Below are 22,149 nucleotides of genomic sequence, written 5' to 3'. Positions count from 1 at the left end.
GATTCTGTAAGATAGCAAGGATTTTTGTCGTGGGTAAGATAATGGATGTTAATTACAGACAGTCGTAGGATGATATGTCTTTTTATAGTTCTTTCGGCAATTTAGTGTTGATTTTGAAAATATGTAGAATTCGAAATTAAATATATATTGTAATATTAAATACCATTCACAAATTAAAATTATAAAGAAAAAAGAATTTCACCATTTATTTTTATGCAATGCAATAATTTAATCTGAGTAGTACAATTTGTGTATAATTATTTCTCTATTTACTTACGACTGAAAATTCGTTTAGCATTGAAGTTCGAACTCTCGCAATAACAGCTTCTGTCTTTGACATAGTTTAAGTTATCAAAATTAGCAATTTTGGTCTCTAAAGGGATAAGATATTCTTGCAGTTGGTCTTCGGTAATATTCGATTTGGTTTCGGGTTGAACTCATTATTCCAAGAATTTTTTGCTTAGACAAAAAAAAAAAAAAATTGAATTGGCTTATTACCTATTTAGTTTTGTTTATCAAAACAAATTTCTTAACGATTTCAAACATTAATAATAACAATATTAACATTTGTTTAGAAATTATGATTAAATAAATGAAGTAGCAACAATTATAGTGCCAGCTTCACAATATAAACATACACAAAAAATTTTACAATAAAAATTCTATATACTGTACAAATTAGTAGTAAAAAAAACTATTAAAAAGAGGTACCATATAAAATGTTGTACACAAACCATGGCAAATTTGAAATACAACACGAGACCGATTTTGGACACAAACCAAATGGAAGACGAATGTATGCAATGCAGTTAGGATTAGAGTTGCATATTGATAAGACAGTATAACGTTATTTTAGATTAATTATGTCAATGAAATTACATTATATTACTGCCATTTCTTTCATCTTTGCATACTTGGGAAATCATCGTAAGGAAATAACGTGTGTGCTTTAGTGCACGAAATAAAGTATCTCATCGCAAGATTAGTCTCCATGCAGATTCTTCTTTCGTTCGTTCGCTAACGAAAGTCCAAACAGTGAAGCGGATAATGATTGTAGATTGGCTTACGGCTTGGAGAAAAGGCATAACAGAAAGCCTACAAGGGATGAGTGAAGAGACCTTAAGAAGTACATTATTAATTAAGTGATTGGGATGCCTGCGACGATGTATGCGTAAAAGAAAACGACTTTATTATTGACTGCGATGATGACGCAGATTCATCTAAAATGTCTATAACGACGGAAGAACGGAAACGGAAGAACTGGTACGGAGGCAGTTTTCAGAATATGCGGTGTGAGATATGTTTGACTTTCATGGCCAATCAACTCTTGACTATGCTATAAACAGTCTGCTCGAGACTTTCATGCAACAAGAAAATTATAGCGCAGTGGCGCCCTATTTTCGAAAGCCTAGAGGAATACATCTTCATTGGAGTCGAATCTATTAATAATTAAGACATAAACGACAACTTTTCACGATAGCGTTTTCACGAGAAGTACTTTTCTAGTGGTTTATTTTGTTTGATTACGGAATTTCGATAATTCTTCCGCAATATATTTTTTTTTCCCTGGATTTATTCCAATTAATATAATTAGTTCTTAGTTTATGCCATCATTTTTGACAATTTTGAGTTACTTTTATCCGGAACTAAGTAAGATGCAAATGCTTTCTTTGGAAATCTTACTATTTATTTGCACTTAGTTAAGTACTAATATAAAAATCAGAAGCACATATTTTTTTTATTTTTTTTCTTAGCGCAATATGTGAGTTTGTCAGTGCCGCAAATGAAAGAAAGATTGTCAGCGATAAAATTAATTTTAGAAATATGTTATGGCAGCTCTTTTCTTACTCTCAACAGTTTTTCATCCATTAATTTAATTGTTAGTTTTTAACTCGGTTCTTTTAACACTTTTTAAGAACAAAGTATGCATTTATTTTTGAAACTAATAAATGAAGATAACCAATATAAGCTATAGCGCTAACATGAGCGATGAACTTAAAAATTCTCGATTTTAAGAGCGGCTACCTGAACGCAAACAGTATTAACATAAATGATAAGTGGCAAAAAGTGGAATGCATAAACGAAAAATAGGAAATCTGGAAAAATCGAAATGGATATACACAGAGAGTGCAACATAAATTCCTTTTTGTACCAAAATGCATAAAGTTTACTAATAGTAATAAATGATTTTAAAGCAGTTAACAAACATGGCTTTGTTATCAAACGTATAATTTCTTTCCTCTATGTAATGTTAATTTTTGAACACATATGCGTGGCTTTTGTTTACATTTTGTTTTCTCTCTCTATGGAAGAGCGTAAATTACGCTACTCTTCGCCTGTCAGAGTGGCCAATAGGAAGATAATAAATAAAAACACTTAAGTTGATTAAATTGAATAATTTAAATAAAAATACTATTTAGCAGCTGTTCACTTTTATTATCATAATTTTAATTTTAGCTTAAATTTTTATTTGTTTAAAGTGGTTTTTATTCCTATTTCATATATGTTGATGCCAAAATGAATATTAGCTGAATTAAGCAACACTGTTCGAATTTTCATTACATATTTAATATAATTCGCCCTATAAAGACGCGGTCTGCTTCATGCGGCAAGAAAGAATAAGAGTGAGAGGCTTTATTTGCCGTTGAGAAATAATATAAAGTAAAATAAATATAAATATAAAAGTGAAGCGTAAAGAAACAAATCTTTCTTAATAAATTAGTTAAAAAGCATTTATTAAACCTGATAATTACGTGTTTAATAGATAGAAAAGTTTAAAAAATATACCACAATGCAGTCACATAATAAAAAGAGGGTCTGCTATTATTATGATAGTAAGTTATTTGTTTTAATAAAAAGAAAAAACAACATATTTTAAAAATTCGTTTATTAATTAAAAATGTTTCATAATTTGTACACATTGTTAGTTTCTTCATAAATTTTTTAATTTTAACGCGAGTATTCATAAGTACCTATGCTGCACAGCACACTTGTGCCAATGACCGTATTTCTGTACTACGTACGCTAATTAGCGTGTACAAAATGTATAAGGCAATTCAATTATTTTGTGTAGAGAGTGTGCTGTACTTTTTGCGCTTTCTGGGACTCTCGCCTTAAAATTTATAAATTTCAGAAATTTATTTTTTAACTTTAAATCTTTTAACAGGTGATATTGGTAACTACTACTATGGCCAGGGTCATCCTATGAAGCCACACCGCATACGTATGACCCATAATCTGCTGCTAAATTACGGTCTCTATAGGAAAATGGAAATATATGTAAGTTCTTATTCTTTTCGTTTTAAGAAACTTTACATCTATATACGCATAGTATATCGTATTTCGATATTTTTGCTTTAAAATTCATTTATAAGCACAAAACAAATGCATTTTTGTTTATTTTTTATTTCAGCGTCCTCACAAAGCTACTGCCGATGAAATGACTAAATTCCACTCAGATGAATATGTACGCTTCCTGCGGTCGATACGACCGGACAATATGACTGAATATAATAAGCAAATGCAGCGTTTTAATGTTGGTGAAGATTGTCCCGTTTTCGATGGTCTATATGAGTTTTGTCAATTGTCAGCCGGTGGTTCTGTAGCAGCCGCAGTCAAATTGAATAAACAAGCTTCCGAAATCTGTATTAATTGGGGTGGTGGTTTGCATCACGCTAAAAAATCGGAGGCTTCTGGTTTCTGTTATGTCAATGATATTGTGTTGGGTATTTTGGAATTGTTAAAATACCATCAAAGGGTTTTGTATATAGATATCGATGTTCATCACGGCGATGGTGTCGAGGAAGCCTTTTACACCACGGATCGTGTTATGACCGTTAGCTTTCACAAATACGGTGAATATTTCCCGGGCACCGGCGATTTACGTGATATCGGAGCTGGTAAAGGCAAATATTACGCTGTTAACATACCATTGCGTGACGGTATGGACGATGAGGCTTATGAATCGATATTTGAACCGATTATTGCTAAGGTAATGGAAACGTTTCAACCGGCCGCTGTTGTCTTACAATGTGGTGCTGATTCTCTGACTGGTGACCGTTTAGGCTGCTTCAACTTAACGGTAAAAGGTCACGGCCGTTGTGTGGAATTTGTTAAAAAATACAATTTACCATTTTTAATGGTCGGTGGTGGCGGTTACACTATACGCAACGTATCACGTTGCTGGACATATGAAACCTCTGTGGCTTTGGGTGTTGAAATAGCAAACGAACTGCCGTATAATGATTACTTCGAGTACTTTGGACCTGATTTTAAATTGCATATCAGTCCTAGCAATATGACCAATCAAAATACTGCAGAATACTTGGAAAAAATACGCAACAGGTTAATCCACGTGTAACAAAAAAAAAAAATTTTTTTTTTATGCATTTGTAAAATTGTAGACTATTTGAGAATTTACGCATGTTACCGCACGCTCCGGGTGTTCAAATACAAACTATACCAGAAGATGCAGTTAACGATGAGTCTGAAGACGACGATAAGATGGATAAAGACGAAAGAATTCCCCAAAGTGATAAAGATAAGCGTATAGTGCCGGATAATGAGTTCTCCGATTCAGAAGATGAAGGTGAAGGCGGCCGCCGGGACAACCGTTCATTTAAGGGACAGAGAAAGAGGCCACGGTTAGAAAAGGATAGTAACAAGACGACCGTTACTGAAAACGCGGACGTTAAAGATGAAAAAGAAAAGAGTAAGAGACTATTTTGCAAAATATATATAAAAGCGTTTGTATGAATATTTGGAAACTATTTTCTGTTTCAATCTCACAGTGGACACCAACGAAACGGAGGAGCCTGCTAAAAGTGAAGACACCAAGAAAGAGAACAGCATATGACGTGGTGGTCGCAATTGGTTATAGAAACCAATCAAGCGTGCGTCTAAGCCGAAAATCTTTTAACGTCTCATAAGGCAAAGGAACTGGAATTCTGAAAACTTTATTTTTTATTTTCTTTTATAGATTTTGTATTATCGAAATAAGAAGTAATAGTTAAGTGTGTGCGCGCGTATGCTTTTTTTTTAACTTTATTTTTATTATTTTCTTAGAAACTATCAGAGAAGACTATGAAAATTTACATGAGATCCTAGTTTTTCTCATTTGCTTTCTCTTGTCCTTACGATCACTTTACAGCAAGTCTCAAATATTGACAACAGTTTTTTAAAAATAAAATTAGAAAAAAATTAAAATATTTATTTTAATAAATTAACACGACAAAGAAATAAGATTTAGAAAAAATATGCTGATCTCTCCAGATATGTATGTATGTATGTATGTATGCTTTGTATTTAGGTACGCATGTACGTTTGTATGTTTTTATCTAGATATTGTATGTATGTACGTTTTTTATTTAGGTATGCATGCATGTATGTATGTATGTATGGATGTGTGCATGTTGGAGTGAATGCATTAAATAATAAAAAAAAAAAAAGACGAAAAAATCAATTAATGGAATTAAACAAAAATCGATTTATTTCGTTTTTTTTCTCAAAGAAGAGCCAAAAAAAAAAAAAGTAGAAATTTTAGCTAAGCTTAAAAACTAAAAAACAAATTCAATCCAATGACAATATTGAATCGATACTATTTCGATTACGCGGCTGCAGTTGTGGGCCGCCTAAGTAACTAATGGGATTCAGGAATTGACGATGAATTTCGTCGAGATAGGCGGGTGATACAGGCGAGCGATGATTCGATGATTTCGTAACGAATGGTTCAACCGGAACATTAGCAATTTCCGTTGTGTAATTGCCGTTCAACGGGTCCTGGGTTGTTTGCTCTTGTTTCCCATTAAGAATTACACCGTCTCTTTCAATTTGAAGCGGCGATCCTTGATGCTTTGTGTCCTCATCTTTAATATCTAACGGTCGAATTTTACGGCGCAGGCGTATTTTTACTGGTAACACTTTAGTGCTGCTGCTATTGCTATTACCTGTGCTTAGTGCTGTTGGCATAGATTTTGGGTCTGCAATTGGCTGAGAAGAGGATTTTCGGGACAATTGGTTATTGGTTAATATAGCATCAGTTAATATGAGTGAAATCTGTTTGCTTTGTATTTAAATGAAGCAGGAAAAAGCACAAGTGCAAGTGCAAAGGTAAAAATTGAAAAAAATAAACACAATTAATAAAAAAACATCCTTAATACTTTTCTAATGGAAAAATTAGTTCATTGTTAAATAGAATATTAAAATATTTGAAAAATACTTAACGATTACGTAATACCCTATGATTTCTAATTCATGTTCTCTCTCTCTATCTCTCTCTCTCTCTCTCTCTCTCTCTCTCTCTCTCTCTCTCTCTCTCTCTCTCTTTCTCTTATGATCATTGTCGAGAAATGTGAACGGTTTGAATTGTTCAAACGGCAAACGTATTCCTAAATCGCATGCCTTAGTCTGCATTATGAAAATAGACATTTATTAAATCTTAGCCCTAGAACCGTCACAAAGAATCAATGTAAAGCTTCTCAATATTGATGTTAAAGTAAAATTTACAAATTCTTATATGTATGAATGTATGTTGGCGAACAAATTCAAGAGTGACTTCAAGGCGACATTTCTGACATAATTTTGGCCCTGAATGAGGTTAAGCAAATCTTAGATAATAAAATTTTATTATATAACGAAATAAGATATTAAAAAGATACTTTACATCTTATGTTAGATTGAGAGTGATGGGGGGCCTATATAAAAATAAATTTGAATTAAGGCAGTAACCGGCTGATCGGGGAGAATGTGAAAATGTAATTAAGTTGACTAAGGAAAGTTGGTTTCAAAAAATATGAAAGCGATTTAATTTAATACCAGAAAATCTATGTAAATTTTCTCCGATCTCGCTAAAGGAGAATTTCTCAACACAATCGAAGAAGTTACTTGTGCCGTTGCGTGAGAAATGTCTGAGCACGTAGACTGCAATCGAGTCTTGCGAAATTTCGCTTGCACATAGGTTGCGGTGTCATAGGTCATAGCATCGTTGCGGCTCGGCCACACTTTTGCACGCATTGCTTGCTTGCAATGACGGATACCGATACCTTACGATTCATCGTACGATTTCAATTGATAATGAACTAATTGCCCTACGAGAATTCGAATTGGTGCAATCTTTATGCATTTCTCTTTCAAAAATCTTACATATAACGGGACAATCGTTCAAAACGTTCAGAATTAAAAATGTAATCATCTTTATTGGCAAAAGTTGTACAATAAATGAGAATTTACACTATCGCAACATACATTCAATTCTTTTTTTACGCGGTCTTTTGTTACTTGATTTTAAAAGAACACGATCCATCAATAAGAACAAATGCACGAACTTGTTTGAATGTTGAAAATGTTTTACAGAATTTTATGTATACAGCAACAATACATATAAGAGATGGGGGAAGAATGTGATGAGAAGTCGGTGGATTTATGCCCAGCCGCTAATAACAGACTTTACAGCAATAACAAAAACCAATAGACGCTGTTAATGACGGACGAAATTCTTGATTTGAATCAAGGCCGATAGTTGTGCGAGACATATTTACTGATGATAGCATTTGCAGTTCAGACCGCAAAAAACGTGCTCGCTTGTTATCAAATAGCGATGAATAGCTGCGGAATTGAATTTCAATTTTTATGTATCGTATTTGTGCCTAAATTTTCACTGTACATTACTTTTATTTGTTTTGCGTGATACAAGTAATACAAAATACTTTTTGTTTTATACATACGTAATATGAATTTTTATATTTTTACTTTTTTTGCACGACTTTTGGGGAAAATATATAGAGCTTTCTTCATTTTACACGGTTTTTTATAGTTGTGGAATATATCGTCAAATTTATCATATATCATATGTATTTTTTTTTGCACGATTTTTTTTTTTTTTTGCGTGGTCTTCTAAGGAACATATCTGCCATGTAAAAGAAAAAGCAAGGTTAAAATTATTATTCCACGGACACTCCACAGACGGTTATATCTAAAATAAGAAACACGTGCTTCACCCTTACATGAACAAACGGACGGACGAAACCAATTTACTGAAATGGTCGGATCATAAGCCCTGGACCCTACCTTCTGCACCCTACCCTACCTACGGTCCAAAAGAAAGAAAAATTGCATTTGTTGTCGTGCGGTAGAAGCGTCATTCGACCGATTTTGCAAGAAATTTAAAAATTTAGAAAAACAATTGGTTTGCTTTTGCAGTCAACGACGCTACGAAGTCTATATATATTTTTCATTGATATAATACGGTACATCGATCCAAGCACGTTCGTTTCGGTTCGCGTATCTTTTTGTGTGCACGCGTTATGGATGATTATACAGGACAGCAAATAGGAAAAGGCGGACATTCGAGAATGTTCTCGAGAAATAGCCCTAAGTAATAGCTGATGTGCAAATGAGCGAATATTTGAAATCTCCTATGTGTTCTCCTAACTGTTCCTATGAAAAGTAAGTAAGCCGTAGTGAAAATTGATTTATAATAGCAACTGTTCTTTTTTTTTTTTTTTTTGTATAATGATAATGAAATTGGCCGAAAATAGTAACTTCAGAGAGAAATTAATCGCACCAATCATAGGACTTTATTTTAAGTCTGACCCTTTACGAAGGCTCTCATGCAAGCAAAGTGTGTCTATTGGTATCGAAAATAGATAAAGGCATGTACTAAGCAAAATTGGTGTAGGGCATTTCAAAGTTGAACATGTCCCGCTTGTAATAAGTTTACTTACTTTAGTTATATTTCTTAAAAAATAAATATCTTTTGGGGACAAATTAAATACAATTTTCTTAATTAAAGTAATTTCGTTAAAATTTTGTTTTCTTATTTTTTTATTTTTTTAATTTTTTTTGTTTTTCTTTGTATACAAAATGTTTTCATCGATTTTTATAGATTTTAGCAATAAATATGAATATTAAACTTGCAATGTTTTCAAGTATCTTTGTTGTCATTCAACGAAATTCTAAGAATCGTTTCGCAATTTCGTCTTTGCAATATGAAGTCTCCGTAATATATACATAAATATAGCTATGACATATTTGAAAGTGATTCAATTTTGTCTGTCTAACGATTCGTTCTTCAGACGTATCTCAAAGTTTGACGCGAAAAGTTTTACCAGACATGGCCATGATTCGTATAAAAAAGATCTATTGTTTTGGCTATAAACGAATTATTTGACCTTCATTTGCTCTCTATAGACGAGGGAATTTACATTACTTATGTTAAGTGCGCACAAGCTTGAGACGAAAGATAAGCTAAAGATCGTATGTTAATAGGATTTATAGCGTATGTGATCTCACAAACAGATAAATAAATTTTCTGTCAAATTCGCTGCTGATTAAAATTGTTTACAATTTATGGGCTCTTCTAAGGCGTATTTCCCCGCTTCGCTCAAATCCACTCACTATATCTGTTGTAAGGGTCGCAAAAAGGTTTTTATTCATTCGTTTATTATATGGGCTTAAGCTGATGGGTATCTATCGTTCGCCTTAAGGCGAATATGATGTCTTACCTGTTATTTATCTCTTTTTTTTTTTTTTTTTTTTCTTTTAAATTTGGACGCACACATCTGCTCTTGAACACTTATATGTGTGGATCGTATGAGTGACATTTAATTAAAATTTACGCACGCAACTGTGTCAAAATTGATCGAAAAACTTTTTCTTTTTGAATGCAGATAAGGATTTTAAAATTTTATATATATATATATAAATATATATCTATATGTATATATAATGCGCATTATGGTGATGTTGTAAATGGCTCATAACCTGCCCTCAAATATGAACAGTCAAGCACAGATCCACCCGCATTCATGTACATGCATACTTATGTGTACTTTGAAAACCTTTACCTTTACCTTTACCTGAATATTTGATGCATAATATAATGTTTTATGAGTGACATGTAATTACATACACACACGTACATAAATGCAACAAACTGTATGAAACGAGTACAGGTGTAAGGAAAAGTATGAGATGTATGTTTATATTCATACAAATACACACACACACACACACACATACACACACACACAGAGACACATTTACATGTTTTATTATTAAAGAGTAGACGCTTAGCATGAAGCGTTACTCTGTTGGCCAACTGTTAACACATGTAAATTTTTATTAAAAATTTGCAAAAGACATAATAATAACTGAAAAGCGTGAATGTGATAATTCCATAGTATCCAGTATATTGATACCTAAGATGGCGATGGCTATACCGATCACAGAGAAATGCGGTACACAGTAATAGGTTAGAAAGTTGTGTATGTATCTTCAAAGTTGTTTATGCGATGCAAACTCATTTAAATTGTCAAGATCGTCGTTCTGATTGTTTGTCATTCTGTTTTTCTGGTTATTTGTTGCATTGCCCTTTTGTCTGCCCGATCAAAATGTGTATCTGTATTTTGGTTTTTCGTTCTTCTATTGAATTGTTCCCCTGCAATCATTTGTTCATTGCTGTCTCCTGATACTTTTGCGCGTCGGTCTGTTTATTGAAGATATGCTCATATGTCGACTTTTAAATCTGTCACTCGCTTGTCTATTCACCTATCATTTTTTAATCTAATATTTGATTATCATTATGTGTGTACCGTTCTTCTGTGTTCGTGTTGCCTTTTCTATCATCGTGTTAATGGTTATTGATGTCTATGTCTATTACATTTTATATGTCTGTATATATCTATCTGTATTCCTGTTTATTCGGTGCCAGCGCATTTGCCTGTCGCCTATCTAACCGATTGATTGTCCATCCGTCCGTTCGTCTATCCATTGCTATCGTCTGTCTGCTTTCCTATGCGTCTTTCTCGTCTATCCGATCAATGTCTGCCCGTCTTACATTTTGTTTATTAGTCTGTCTCTCTGTCCATTTTCTTTTAGCTCTCATGGGTTTTTCTAATTAATTTAAAATTTGACACATGTCCAAAGTCCTAGCATTATATAATATTATTGTGGGTGTTGAAACACCATCGACTACAAACACCAAAACTATACACCAACGCACGTTAATCGTATTAGTAATAATAGAACAAAAGCCTATGTAGAATGAAAATCTAAGATTACTTTTAAATCATAGTTTATAGAAATGTATTGTTTTGCTTTGTTATATAAAAATGCTCTTAAATATGAGTTAAACAACAGGCAGGCGGAATGAGAAGATTCAGTTTAAAACGGATCTTTCGTTTATTCTGATTTTAATGAAGAAATAAATTTTTTTTTTTTTTTTTTTTTTCAAATATTTATTACCAAATATCACAAATTATATTTACACTTACAACCTAAACGTTGACAAAATCCTTTTTAAATCCTCTTATTTAGCAAGAAAGAAAAAAAAAAAAAAAACACAAAAGAAAAAAGAAGAAGAAGCAAAAGAGGAAATTAAAAAAAATAAAATAATGAAAAAAAGTTTAGTTTGATTTTATATGATTGCCACTGATGTTGGTCGCGTTACTCGTGTTATTATTGCCATTATAGTAACCATTTTGTTTGGTAATTTTTTTCACTTTAACCGTATCCGCTTCGACTTCAGCTACGGTCGGTGGCCCCCAAGAGACTTGTCTTTTAACGGACGCTTTACGTTCTACAATATCATCGCTGTTGTTAATATTCTGCAATTTCGATTTAATAAAAAATTCCAATAATTTTTGTGAGAGATTTTCATTTTTGCATTTTTTGTTTGCAAAATGGCAAAATTGTTTTAGTTGTTTCTTTCACTTATCCGATTAGCATGCTTTGGTTAGAAGATGATTTAAGAATTTATTCTCTTAGGCATGCATTAATGCAAATTTTTAAATAATATTTAATATATTTGCCTAAAAACCATTTTGTTTTATTTTTTATTTTTTATTTTTTTGTCATCAATCATATCGAACCAATTGATAATTAACGTGCATTCGCCATTTACTGGGAAATTAATTCATTGAGACAGAGGCAGCCATTATGTCAAGTGCTGTAAATATGAAAGATTGGATTTGTCGTTGTTTGCTTTTTTTTTTTTTTTTTTTTTTAAAACATTATCATGCATTTCAGGTTTGGCACACACTACTAAAACTTACTGCTTTTGTTTATTAGAAGAATTAATTAGAAAAGTTAGTAGAATCTTCGCTTAAACTTCCAATTAAAGTGAAAATAATTCATTTAAATGAAGAAGGCAGTTATATGTGGATATGGGTTCAAATCGTTTAATATTAGATTGCAAACTCACTTGTGGGTGCGTGGGTATGTTAAGTTTGTTTGACGATGTACATGCAACAACGAAGAGGATTTTAGATATTGCCATCTTATTTTTATTATACCGATCGATTCAGATAGTTATTCTAAGGTCACGTTCCGTATGCTTGCATTTAATCTACTGGTTACAATTTTTGAAATATTTTGTTTCAGTTGCAGCAAAACGCCCGATGTATGCTTTGGACGAAGAACGAACCCTATTGAAAATGGTTCGGATGGGCCAAATTTTGGAAAGTCGTTATATGAATACCTGTAGGATGATGTAGGGTATTTAATGGTGGGCCGTGGCCCGCCGACGAACCTTTGGTTCAATTTAGTGGATTTTTTAATTTGGTTTGATTCATTTATTAACGAACTTGAAATATGGGGAAGAGAGAAAAAATCATCGATTTTTTACTTACTTGGCGAGAGTGATGAGACGAAGCTTAAAAGTCGTAATCGTGACTGCAACGAACAAGTAAATGGATGAGTTAAAAAACGGTCAAGAACATAAGTCTATCTACATCGATTCCACTATTTACGCCAGCCAAGAATGTATATATATACATATACATATATATATATATATATATAGAGTGGGGAAACATTATCCTTCCGATTTCGCCATGAGACAAACAATTACCAGGTTACCACATTCTGTACTACGTTAGAGAAACGCTTATCATATTACAATTTCGGCGTTTACGATCTCTGATGACAGACGGACAGACATAATCAAATTAATTCAGAATCTATTGCTGATCATTGGACGAATGGAGGGAAAAGTACAGTGATGAATGTTGGTATACAACTAGGGAGTCTCTTAAATAAGAGCCGATATAGGTTCGCATCCTATGAAAATTCAAAGCAACATTGTTTTGCGGGACTCATCTTCATTTGTCTGAATTGCGTAAATTAGCAAAATTTGTGAGGATTTAGAAAAGGCAAGAGCAAGAAGTGACAATTTGGAACGTTGTTTTGACTGAAGAAGTAATTGGACCATACATTCCTGTAGATAGTCGTGTTATCGACCAGTGTTGAATGGTTTTCTTTATTTTTATTATTTATTTATTTTTTTTTTTGCGTGAGATTGACGCTATAGATGTGTTTAGCCGAAGGACGGTACACCTGTCAAAAAACTCGTGAAACAATGAGTTAATAGCGTGAAAAATATAAATTGTAACACTTCTTATTGATGGAAGTTCTTATTGCTAATCTCTTACTCACCGTGAACAAGGATCTCAGATATTTTCAGTATCTTTTAAATATGCAATCCTTTGAAGCATTTTTGCTGCCGTACATGCATACATGCATACATACAAATCATACATATTAGTCACCCAATGCTGTCATTACTTTCACAGGTTTCCTTATATTTTCTTATATTAATATGCAAAATGTATGCATAGTATGATCCTTACATCAAGCATTTAACTCTTATAAGACAAATGAAAATACGCAGCATTTTCTTGGATTCATGAAACACACACAGCACAAAAACAAATAAAATGAAAGTGAGAATATTAGGATACCATTATCATGATACTATTGAAGAACCAGTGTACCAGTGTAAGTGCGTAATGTGTTGTTCGGCATTTGAGTTTGGAATTGTTTTAAAACTTGTATAATATCTTGCTTTTCCTATCATACTAATCGATAAATTGCCGGGTATGCTAAGCTAGTTCATAGCATCCAAATCCATCAAAATTCGTTTACGATGAAGATTGATTTCATTTACGCATTCTATGCATCATCGGTTAATAATTCTCGAGGTTGACACCTATATGACCCATGTCTAATAAAGATTTTTTATATTTTGTTTTTAGATCACTAAATGCCGATCCTCAAGCTGCAGCTATTAAAATTTCAAATTATTTTAATGATTTTTTTTTTGCCTTCCTTATGTTCGATGCATCTTAATGAGAAACAAGTAAGAAAATTAATTTCGGTCGGGATCGAATTTTTTATACCCATCATTATCGTTATTCTAAAAAGGACGAAAGTAGTAGAAGAACAAACATTTCGTGCTCTATAATATGGAGTGGACGCAGCTGATTTCTTCTATTTGCAAAACAAAAGTTTTTGTCGTATAGGCATGTGAGCATTATAGGCTTGTCCTTTCAATTGTTTAGGTTAACTCCAAATTCTTTTGCAAATATGTAGGCGATATCTTCAGTTTTGCTAACGGTAGAATGTTTACCACAAATAGTATAAAGTTGTGCAAACAGACAGATGGACAGACGAACAGGCAGACATGCTTGTGCTACAGTATCGCCCATGGAATATGCCTTCAAATTTTTGCATATTTATCTGCTATAGTTGATGAGCAATGAGCAACAAACCAAATTTTTTATTCCTTTTGAAAAACGGGCGGTGTTCTAAGTTTACGTGGTGCTGTGTGCGTGTCCTTCGAACGATTTAACTTGCGTGCAAAAAACTTCTGCCTAATTTAAAGTCGATAGCTTCCTTTTTGGCGGCAAGAAGAATGTTAACAAGAGACATTACACAGAGAGGCGGACAGACGGACTTGCTCAAATCGATTTAGGATTTGCGGTGTGTTTCTGATGTTTCCTTCTGGGCGTTGCAAACGTTTTAACAAAATGAATATACCACTTATCGTTCGGTGATGCGTATAAAGAGAGCCTTAAAAATGGTTATGATGGATTCTTTTCGTCAAAAATAAGAATATTTCGTTGAATGCAGTGGACGTTTAGAGAGTGCAGAGGCGCTTATAACGAAAAATGTTAAAAAAAATCTTGAAAATTATTTTTTTAAATTCCAAAAATATCAAAGGGCACTGTATTGACTATTTTGGATAAAAATTTTGACAAGAGAAAGCTTTCTACACACAATCCAAAATATCACTGCGTCATAGGTCCAAATTGAATGAATTTCGAATTATTGCTCCACCCTTCGGATTCTCAAGATGCTGTTGAATTTTGCGAAAAAAGAAAGCAGAAATTTATCTTACTTGTTCCCGTTAATTATTGATCGAGGCAATAGTTACAAAGATAAATCAGATACTTACGCAGGGTTAGGTGTAGGGTGTTTTTTTTTTTTTTTTTGGAAATTTGAATGCTGGTAAATTTGAAATTGATTGAGTAATTTAGTAAAGGTCGTTGGCGGTTTCAAGTTTCAAAATGTCAAAAATTCCATATTATGTACAATTGAATGCAGTTATAAAGTTACCTATGAATCAATATTTTTTTATATATTTTTAATTTTTTTTCACTTTGTGCATTGTGCAATTCACAAACACAGAGTGTGACTGATTAAAAGAAATGCAAAGAATAATCATTACATATGATTTAATTGAAAATTAAGAAAAGTGTATCAAGTGAATCAATAATACTCGAACTCGAATTCTAAAAGTCCGCTAAAGAATACTTTAGGTTTTAAATAAATTGTTCTTGACGCCGTTCAATATAATAAGCCTCAGTGCGGTTTTGCCGTTTAAAAGTAAGCAGGGACATCAGTGTTATGTCCTGTCCAGTTGTTGCGTCAACGAAAGGAAATTAAAAAAAGGATTTGTGCTAATTTATGCGGAACATAAAATAATTAGCAGAGAAGGAATAATTTTTTAAAAATTTCCATCATTTTTATCTCTTTTTATGTGTGTTGTTGCTTCCAAGTTGAACGTTATGTTCACAAGGCTTAGCTAATTTTTTTTTTTTTTTTTTTTTTTTAAATTTTTTTAAAAAAAAATTTTTATAAATTTTATTAATTTTTTTTTTTTTTGCATTTATATACAATACGAATTTATGAACTTGGATAAATATGTATTAGTATTTGTTTCTAGTATATTACGTGATTGTATAGGAGGTTGAATATTATTTACAAAAATATAAGTTAATGAAAATTTTGAAAATATTATGCAATTGTATGCAAAACTAATCTAAAATATTTAAATCGATTTCACTGATCGAGCATAACGGTGCTAATGCAATTTCAAGTGCTAATAAATCTTCCTCATTAAATAAATGTCTTAAGCTTACCGTTGACTGATCTAAAGTGAGGGAATCGCGACCGCCAGCGATTTGATGATCGTTGACATCATCATGACCAATATCAGGGCCGCAAGTGTTTATGCAATTTTCCCTAATCTCCATTACGTTTTCGCTTATGTCCGGCTTATCTTTGTGATTAATTAAATTTAAAGATTCATCTAAAAAAAAAAATATACAAAAAAAGAAATCATTAACTCTGTGTATGTGTGTGTGTTTGTGTGTGTGTACGCATAGTATGCACACATAAATGCACCATTCTTGATATTGATGACTTCCGAGAGAAGACATATGCATAGATAATATAATAAGTTGCTTTGTTAAATTTAATGTACACACATACATATAAAGCGGTCTCTCTTAGAAATTCAAGAAACATATTTTTGTATACATTTGTATAAATGCTTGGATTTTAAACACTTAATATGATCGATTAATTCGAAATGGAAAGCTGTGCTCAACTTTCCATAATCAATAGTTTATAGATAGATATATGTGTGGGTTAATAATAAAAAAAATTAAATTTATCCCGTACCTTGTTGATCAATTGTATTTGAATCTTTTGCGTTGACGCTTTCGCAAATCGTATTTTCAAGATTTTCCACTTGATTGATGCTATCAAAATTTGCCTCATTTTCAGCTTTGTCAGTTTCGATGACTTTGTTTTCTTCGGTTTTTAATAAATCTTCATAGGTTTCTTCTGCAACGCCGTCCAAGTGAACGTCCACAGTTAATGGACTATTGGTTTCTTCATTTCTTTTAGTTTCATCATTTTCTTTATTAAGAATGGAGTTGCCATTTTTTAATATGCCTACCAATGGTGCTCCGTTGCTCGATTTCTTTTCGTCGATTGGCAGCTAAACAAATACATGGACGTAAGAAGCAGTGAACGCGGATTTATGTCAATATACCTACCGCTTTATAAGCATAGCTTTGCGTTCCTCCTACACCTATTCCGGGAGATTCATGCATCTTTGTAGCCTGTTCTTTCGACCAGATAATGTCCTCATCCGTTTGCCGCTCAATACGTCGTTTATAGGCTAAATGACTGCGATATACTTCTATCAGGCAACATATAACAATAATTATAAACAAGCCCGTAAGAGTTATGAATACCACTTGTGTTGAGTCTTCTTTTGTAGATTCATCGTACACATATTTTGCCACATATGGTACACGCTGTGGTGGTTCTTCGACCCAATTTTCAACGCTCTATACATGGCCCATAAAATAATCGGAAATTTAATTAATTTTTAAAAAGAAATTACGAAATATTGTAAAGGATATATGTTTGTATGTATATATATATACATATACATATATATTTATGTTTTAGGTAAAAGTCTACTTACTAAACTAACATTAACCATTGGCTCTTGTGATGGCTGTTCGGTGATATCAAATTTGGCCACACATTGTGCGCTGCGTACACCTTGCGGATTAATTACGGTAATATTGTCGGCACCAGATTTTGTGAATAGCATATACTCCTCGAGGGGTTTCATAACATAATTGTTTACTTGTATGTAAATATCTGTAAAATATACAAAATTGCGAAAGTTATCGTTTAACACCAACTACTTTGCTGAGACTTTTACTGCCCAGAAGCTGCAATATATTAATTTTTTTTTGTTTTTTTTTTTTTTTTTTTTTTTTTTTTTACTTCCATTAGAAGAGTATAAGCATACGTTCTTGGCCTTTTAAATCACTTTTTCGTATCATGTGTCTTATTACTTGCTTCGAGCTTGCTTGCTTGCCAGCAAGCAAGGTAACTTTTAATAAAAACTCGTCTCTCTTAAGGAAATTTTTGTATTAAATTTCACTTTTGCATAAGTAAAACTATTTAATGTTAAAACTTTTGCTCACTAACTATAAAAGATTAAAAACTACGATAACTGATGATGGAAAGCCGAAGGAAAAATGTGTCAATGTACATGTGTACATGTACATGTGGTTACCTTTATATGTTAAATAGGACAGAAGAATGGCTTATTAAAACCTCCAGATTTTATGGTAAAAATGGTATGTGGTCCGACAACTATTAACTATATTAACGCGATATTCTGTGTTGCTTAAGCCATAGGCACGTACGATAGGTCAGTGGTATTCGAATTTTCCCAAATTTCAAAAGTGCTCGAGTCATCACGTGGTGATCGGAGGATTAAGTACGCAAACTCGGGAATACGAATTTTTTCATCATCATAGTCTTCGTCGAGAGGGCCCAACGCTTCTTTAACATTTCAATTCGCCACGACTGTGGAAAAATACGCTTCAGTTTTCGTCGTCATTTCACCATTTGATTAAAAATAATTTTTTTTTTTTTATTTTGAGGAATGATATAATAGTGAATGAATGGACAGGGATGAGAGATGAAAAGTGGAAAGGAATGGGAGCAGAGGTGCGGGCGAATTCATTGATTTGTTTTATGATTGAATTTATGTATTTTAAAAAAAAAGAAGCTTTCTTGGTCCAAACTTTCAGGGAAAATAAACCGTGGACTGCGCCTCTATATCTTAAGGATGTCAGCTATCTCTTGCAACTTTAGTATTCAAATATCGAGAATAATTGTCGGGTATAATCCGCTCGCTTTTGACCCCTTTAATATATTCAACGGGGTTGATGTGTTTACGGTCTCTGTTAAAATTCATAAATCACGAAGACAGTGTTATTTATAATGGAGAAGAATCCCCTTCAAGCCATAGCTGAAATTGATCGGTATTTTGATACTCACCGCCGATGAATGGGCAAATATGGGTTTCATCAAAACCGTTTGCAATACGTAGCCGATTCTGAATCGTTTTAAGCATGTTCGTCTGCTTGTCTACCCTTTTGTCTGTCTGTCTATCCGTTTGCGTAATGTCTGCGGTGAACGTTCTCCGCAAAAATGAAGATATTCGGTTGAAATTTGGCGAAAATATTGAAAGTTCTTACCTTCAGGCCCAAATTGGTCGAGGGACACGTCTACAGCTCAAAATAAATTAACAATATATATATTTTTTCCGATTTGAAGGAGTGGGGAAATTTAGTTTTTTTTACTCTTCTCTATCTCTTCGCCTATCACCGAAGGACGGACAATATATTCATTTTGCCAAAAAGTTTAAAACAGTTAGAGTGAAAAGCTTCTGAGATAGATGTGTTCTTGATCAGCATTGAATTCTGAATCGATTTAAGTATGTCCGATTGTCCATCTTTGTATCTCCAACCAGTCAAAGGACACGCCTAAAATGCAACAAAAACTGAGAACATCTTTGCTTTCCCTTTTTTTTTTTTTTGTTTGGCCCGTTACGCAAATATTTGTTTTGATCTTTTTAAAGATACTGGCAATGGGTATAAAAGATTCGGTCACAGCCGAACGGCAATTTGATTACTTATTGCTTTCTACCTCCTCTGGTGAGTGCAAAAATCTGGGGCAAGGATATTGGATATATATTCCGTAATGATAAATGCAGCCTTTTGACTTGTTCGACAATAAGAGCGTAACTGCGTTGCTTTTTAAGATTTATGTTTTAATTAGAAGAAGAGAATAAGCAGACATCTGCGTTGTTCCAAGCAGAAGGAAAGTAAAGATCTTATGTCGAACGACACTGACTAATAGATACCCTAACGTATTTCATCTAAAAGCTTCGTTCTTCGTTTATCTCTATGAAAAATTATATCGAAAATGATGTGTTGGTCCCATGTAAAAATATGCCTTTTATGAAAGCTCTTCGATGGCCTGCAGGCTAAAATGTAAGCTGACGTTGACCGCATTTCACCAAAGTAATTGCCAAAGATGTTGTTATTCTCCTGCTGCTTTTGTCATAAAGTGCTCAAAATTTGACTTTGTTGACAGATAAAGGTCTGCTTTTCATCAGTATCCTACCAAGCGGTGGATTCCCAAAAAACCTATGGAAAGCTATTGAATTCAAATTATCTGCAGTTAATTGTTATGTCGCGTTACCAGTGAAGATCATTTTGCATTCTAAAATATTAAAAAAATGAAAGCTTTTTCAGGAACGGTTGTATGAGAGTATGTTCAAAAATTGACGCATATTTTATATATCTAGGGGGTAGTCGTAAAAGGGCTATAACCATTTCATTTTCTATGATCTCACATATTGCTACCTGCAAGTTGAATATAATATACATTGGCAGGTATCAGACTTAAAAAGAGACAGACACGGACGGACACACAAGTTTAACTCTGGAGGCTTAAAAATAATTATATAACCGAAGGTGCCAAAGAAGTTGGAAGAAGTTCTTCTGGGTGTTAAATACATGTGTCGACAAATTAATATACCACATGTGATGTAGAGCATAATAATACTACAAAAATGCTATAGAAATCTTTCAAAACAGATCGCATCCTAAAGTGGTTTTATTGAACATTCCCAAGTTTAGAAAACGTAGTTAAACATTTTTAAGAATAATTTTACTTATGCTCGTAGAGAGTGGTGTACGGAAATAAACACATATTTTTGCTGGCCTTACGTCGCCAAAAAAAGTAATGAAATATTTTAACCTTTTTATTTGGGCGGGTGGGTGTGTGTTCACGTGTATGAAACTAAAACGTGCCGACTGCCGTTGACATAAGTATTATATTTACACAATGCCCCTATGTACAAATACAGTGACAAATGCTTTTCTATGCGTATGTGTGTAGATAAAGTTCTCTATCTCTCTCTCTCTCTCTCTTTATATATATATATATATATATATATATATATATATATATATATATCTTTTTGTATACATATGTTATATGTGCGTATGAGGATACTTACTGGACAGGCAACCACTGTAACTTTTGAAAACAGCAAAACGAGTATCCGTAGTGTTAATGCCACCGATTTGCACACGATTAGCACTCATATCAGCAGACGGTGTCAAAACTCTAGCGGTAATTGCTTGCAGTGGTACTTGTTCGCGGTCTATGTAAAGTGTTGCTTCCGTCAAATTGCGTATATAATAAATGGAATGACGAGCGTTATTTAAAAAATTACGTTCGATACGAGCACCTACTGCGGGTCCTTCACGATCCTCCTCGAATAATAAATAGCCATCAGCCGTTATGGCTACCATTAAATAGTAGCTACGTTCGGCTGCTGTTTGCAAAAGCAACATAATGCGATTCGCTCGTCGCAAATCCAATGACGAGAATGCCAGTTGTAAACGCACCTGATCTACTTTGCCGGCCAATTCGAATTTACGCTGTAGCGTACTTTCGCCACTAAAATCAGCCCCTTTCTCTTCCATACAAAACTCGCCTAGGAAACTGGTGTGTTCGCAGTCGCATGTTGATTCTTGTTTGGCAAAATTCTCGCGACAAATACCTCCATTTTTACAAGGCTCAGCGTCGCATTTAATTTGACAATTGGGTAAAACGCCATCAAGGTCTTCACACAGGTTAATGAGAGACAAAAGAACAGAAAATTAAATGATTCAAATTAACAACAGGATGTTGCAAATTGTATGACAAGCAAAAGCAATTTCATTAATGATTCAAACGACTACCGATTGACAAGAAAATGAAGGAGAGTGAGAACATAAAGGACATAGTTGGATAGATGGTTAGATAGATAGGTAGATAGATGCAGAAAGAAAGAAAGAAAGAAAGAAAGAGAGAGAGAGAGAGAGATAGATAGATAGATACAGATAGGGAGGAGAAATAGAATTGAAGGTAAGTAATGATTTATAATAGCATAGTTAACCGTATAAGTTTGTATGTGCCGATGTGTCTCTACGCACGCTTATGCACGTATATTTATGTGTATGTGCATATGTTTGCATTGAAGTATTCACTTAACCAATTTATCCGATTAGCATGAATTTCATTTGGCAATATGGTAATTGAAACGCTCTACTGAACAATCTCAAGTTGCCATAAAGGAAATTGCAAACTACACTCATTGGAAAGTTACATACATACATACACACATATATATATATATATATATATATA

General features: G+C 33.3%; 2 protein-coding genes across 5 annotated transcripts in view; one reads left to right on the top strand and one right to left on the bottom strand.

The window, feature by feature from the left end:
* The first annotated feature begins 2,466 nt into the window (after positions 1-2,466).
* LOC119632623 (histone deacetylase HDAC1) lies at positions 2,467-5,166 on the top strand. Its single transcript, XM_038025613.1, has 5 exons — positions 2,467-2,834; positions 3,167-3,279; positions 3,413-4,344; positions 4,404-4,711; positions 4,791-5,166. Exons 1-5 carry the CDS (start codon positions 2,792-2,794, stop codon positions 4,853-4,855), a joined length of 1,461 nt encoding a protein of 486 aa, XP_037881541.1. The 5' UTR covers positions 2,467-2,791; the 3' UTR covers positions 4,856-5,166.
* A 338-nt stretch (positions 5,167-5,504) lies between these two features.
* The window catches only part of LOC119632621 (contactin-associated protein-like 4), an 89,318-nt gene continuing 72,673 nt past the window's right edge, over positions 5,505-22,149 (bottom strand). For 2 of the 4 annotated variants that reach the window (XM_038025610.1, XM_038025609.1), the window contains exons 15-20: positions 20,972-21,583; positions 17,561-17,742; positions 17,124-17,420; positions 16,744-17,065; positions 16,200-16,369; positions 5,505-5,988 (exon numbers count right to left, since the gene is read on the bottom strand). In XM_038025610.1, the coding sequence (XP_037881538.1) occupies positions 5,569-5,988; positions 16,200-16,369; positions 16,744-17,065; positions 17,124-17,420; positions 17,561-17,742; positions 20,972-21,583 (2,003 nt within the window). In that variant the 3' untranslated portion in view covers positions 5,505-5,568. Of the gene's footprint in view, positions 5,989-6,027; positions 6,062-11,630; positions 11,945-16,199; positions 16,370-16,743; positions 17,066-17,123; positions 17,421-17,560; positions 17,743-20,971; positions 21,584-22,149 lie in introns of those variants that run through there. The other 2 variants (XM_038025611.1, XM_038025612.1) reach the window with 2 other exon arrangements.

Source organism: Glossina fuscipes, unplaced genomic scaffold (assembly GCF_014805625.2).
Source record: "Glossina fuscipes isolate IAEA_lab_2018 unplaced genomic scaffold, Yale_Gfus_2 1, whole genome shotgun sequence".
Lineage (NCBI taxonomy): Eukaryota > Metazoa > Arthropoda > Insecta > Diptera > Glossinidae > Glossina > Glossina fuscipes.
Note: the sequence above shows the minus strand (reverse complement) of the source record. Positions and strands in the feature narration are given on the sequence as shown.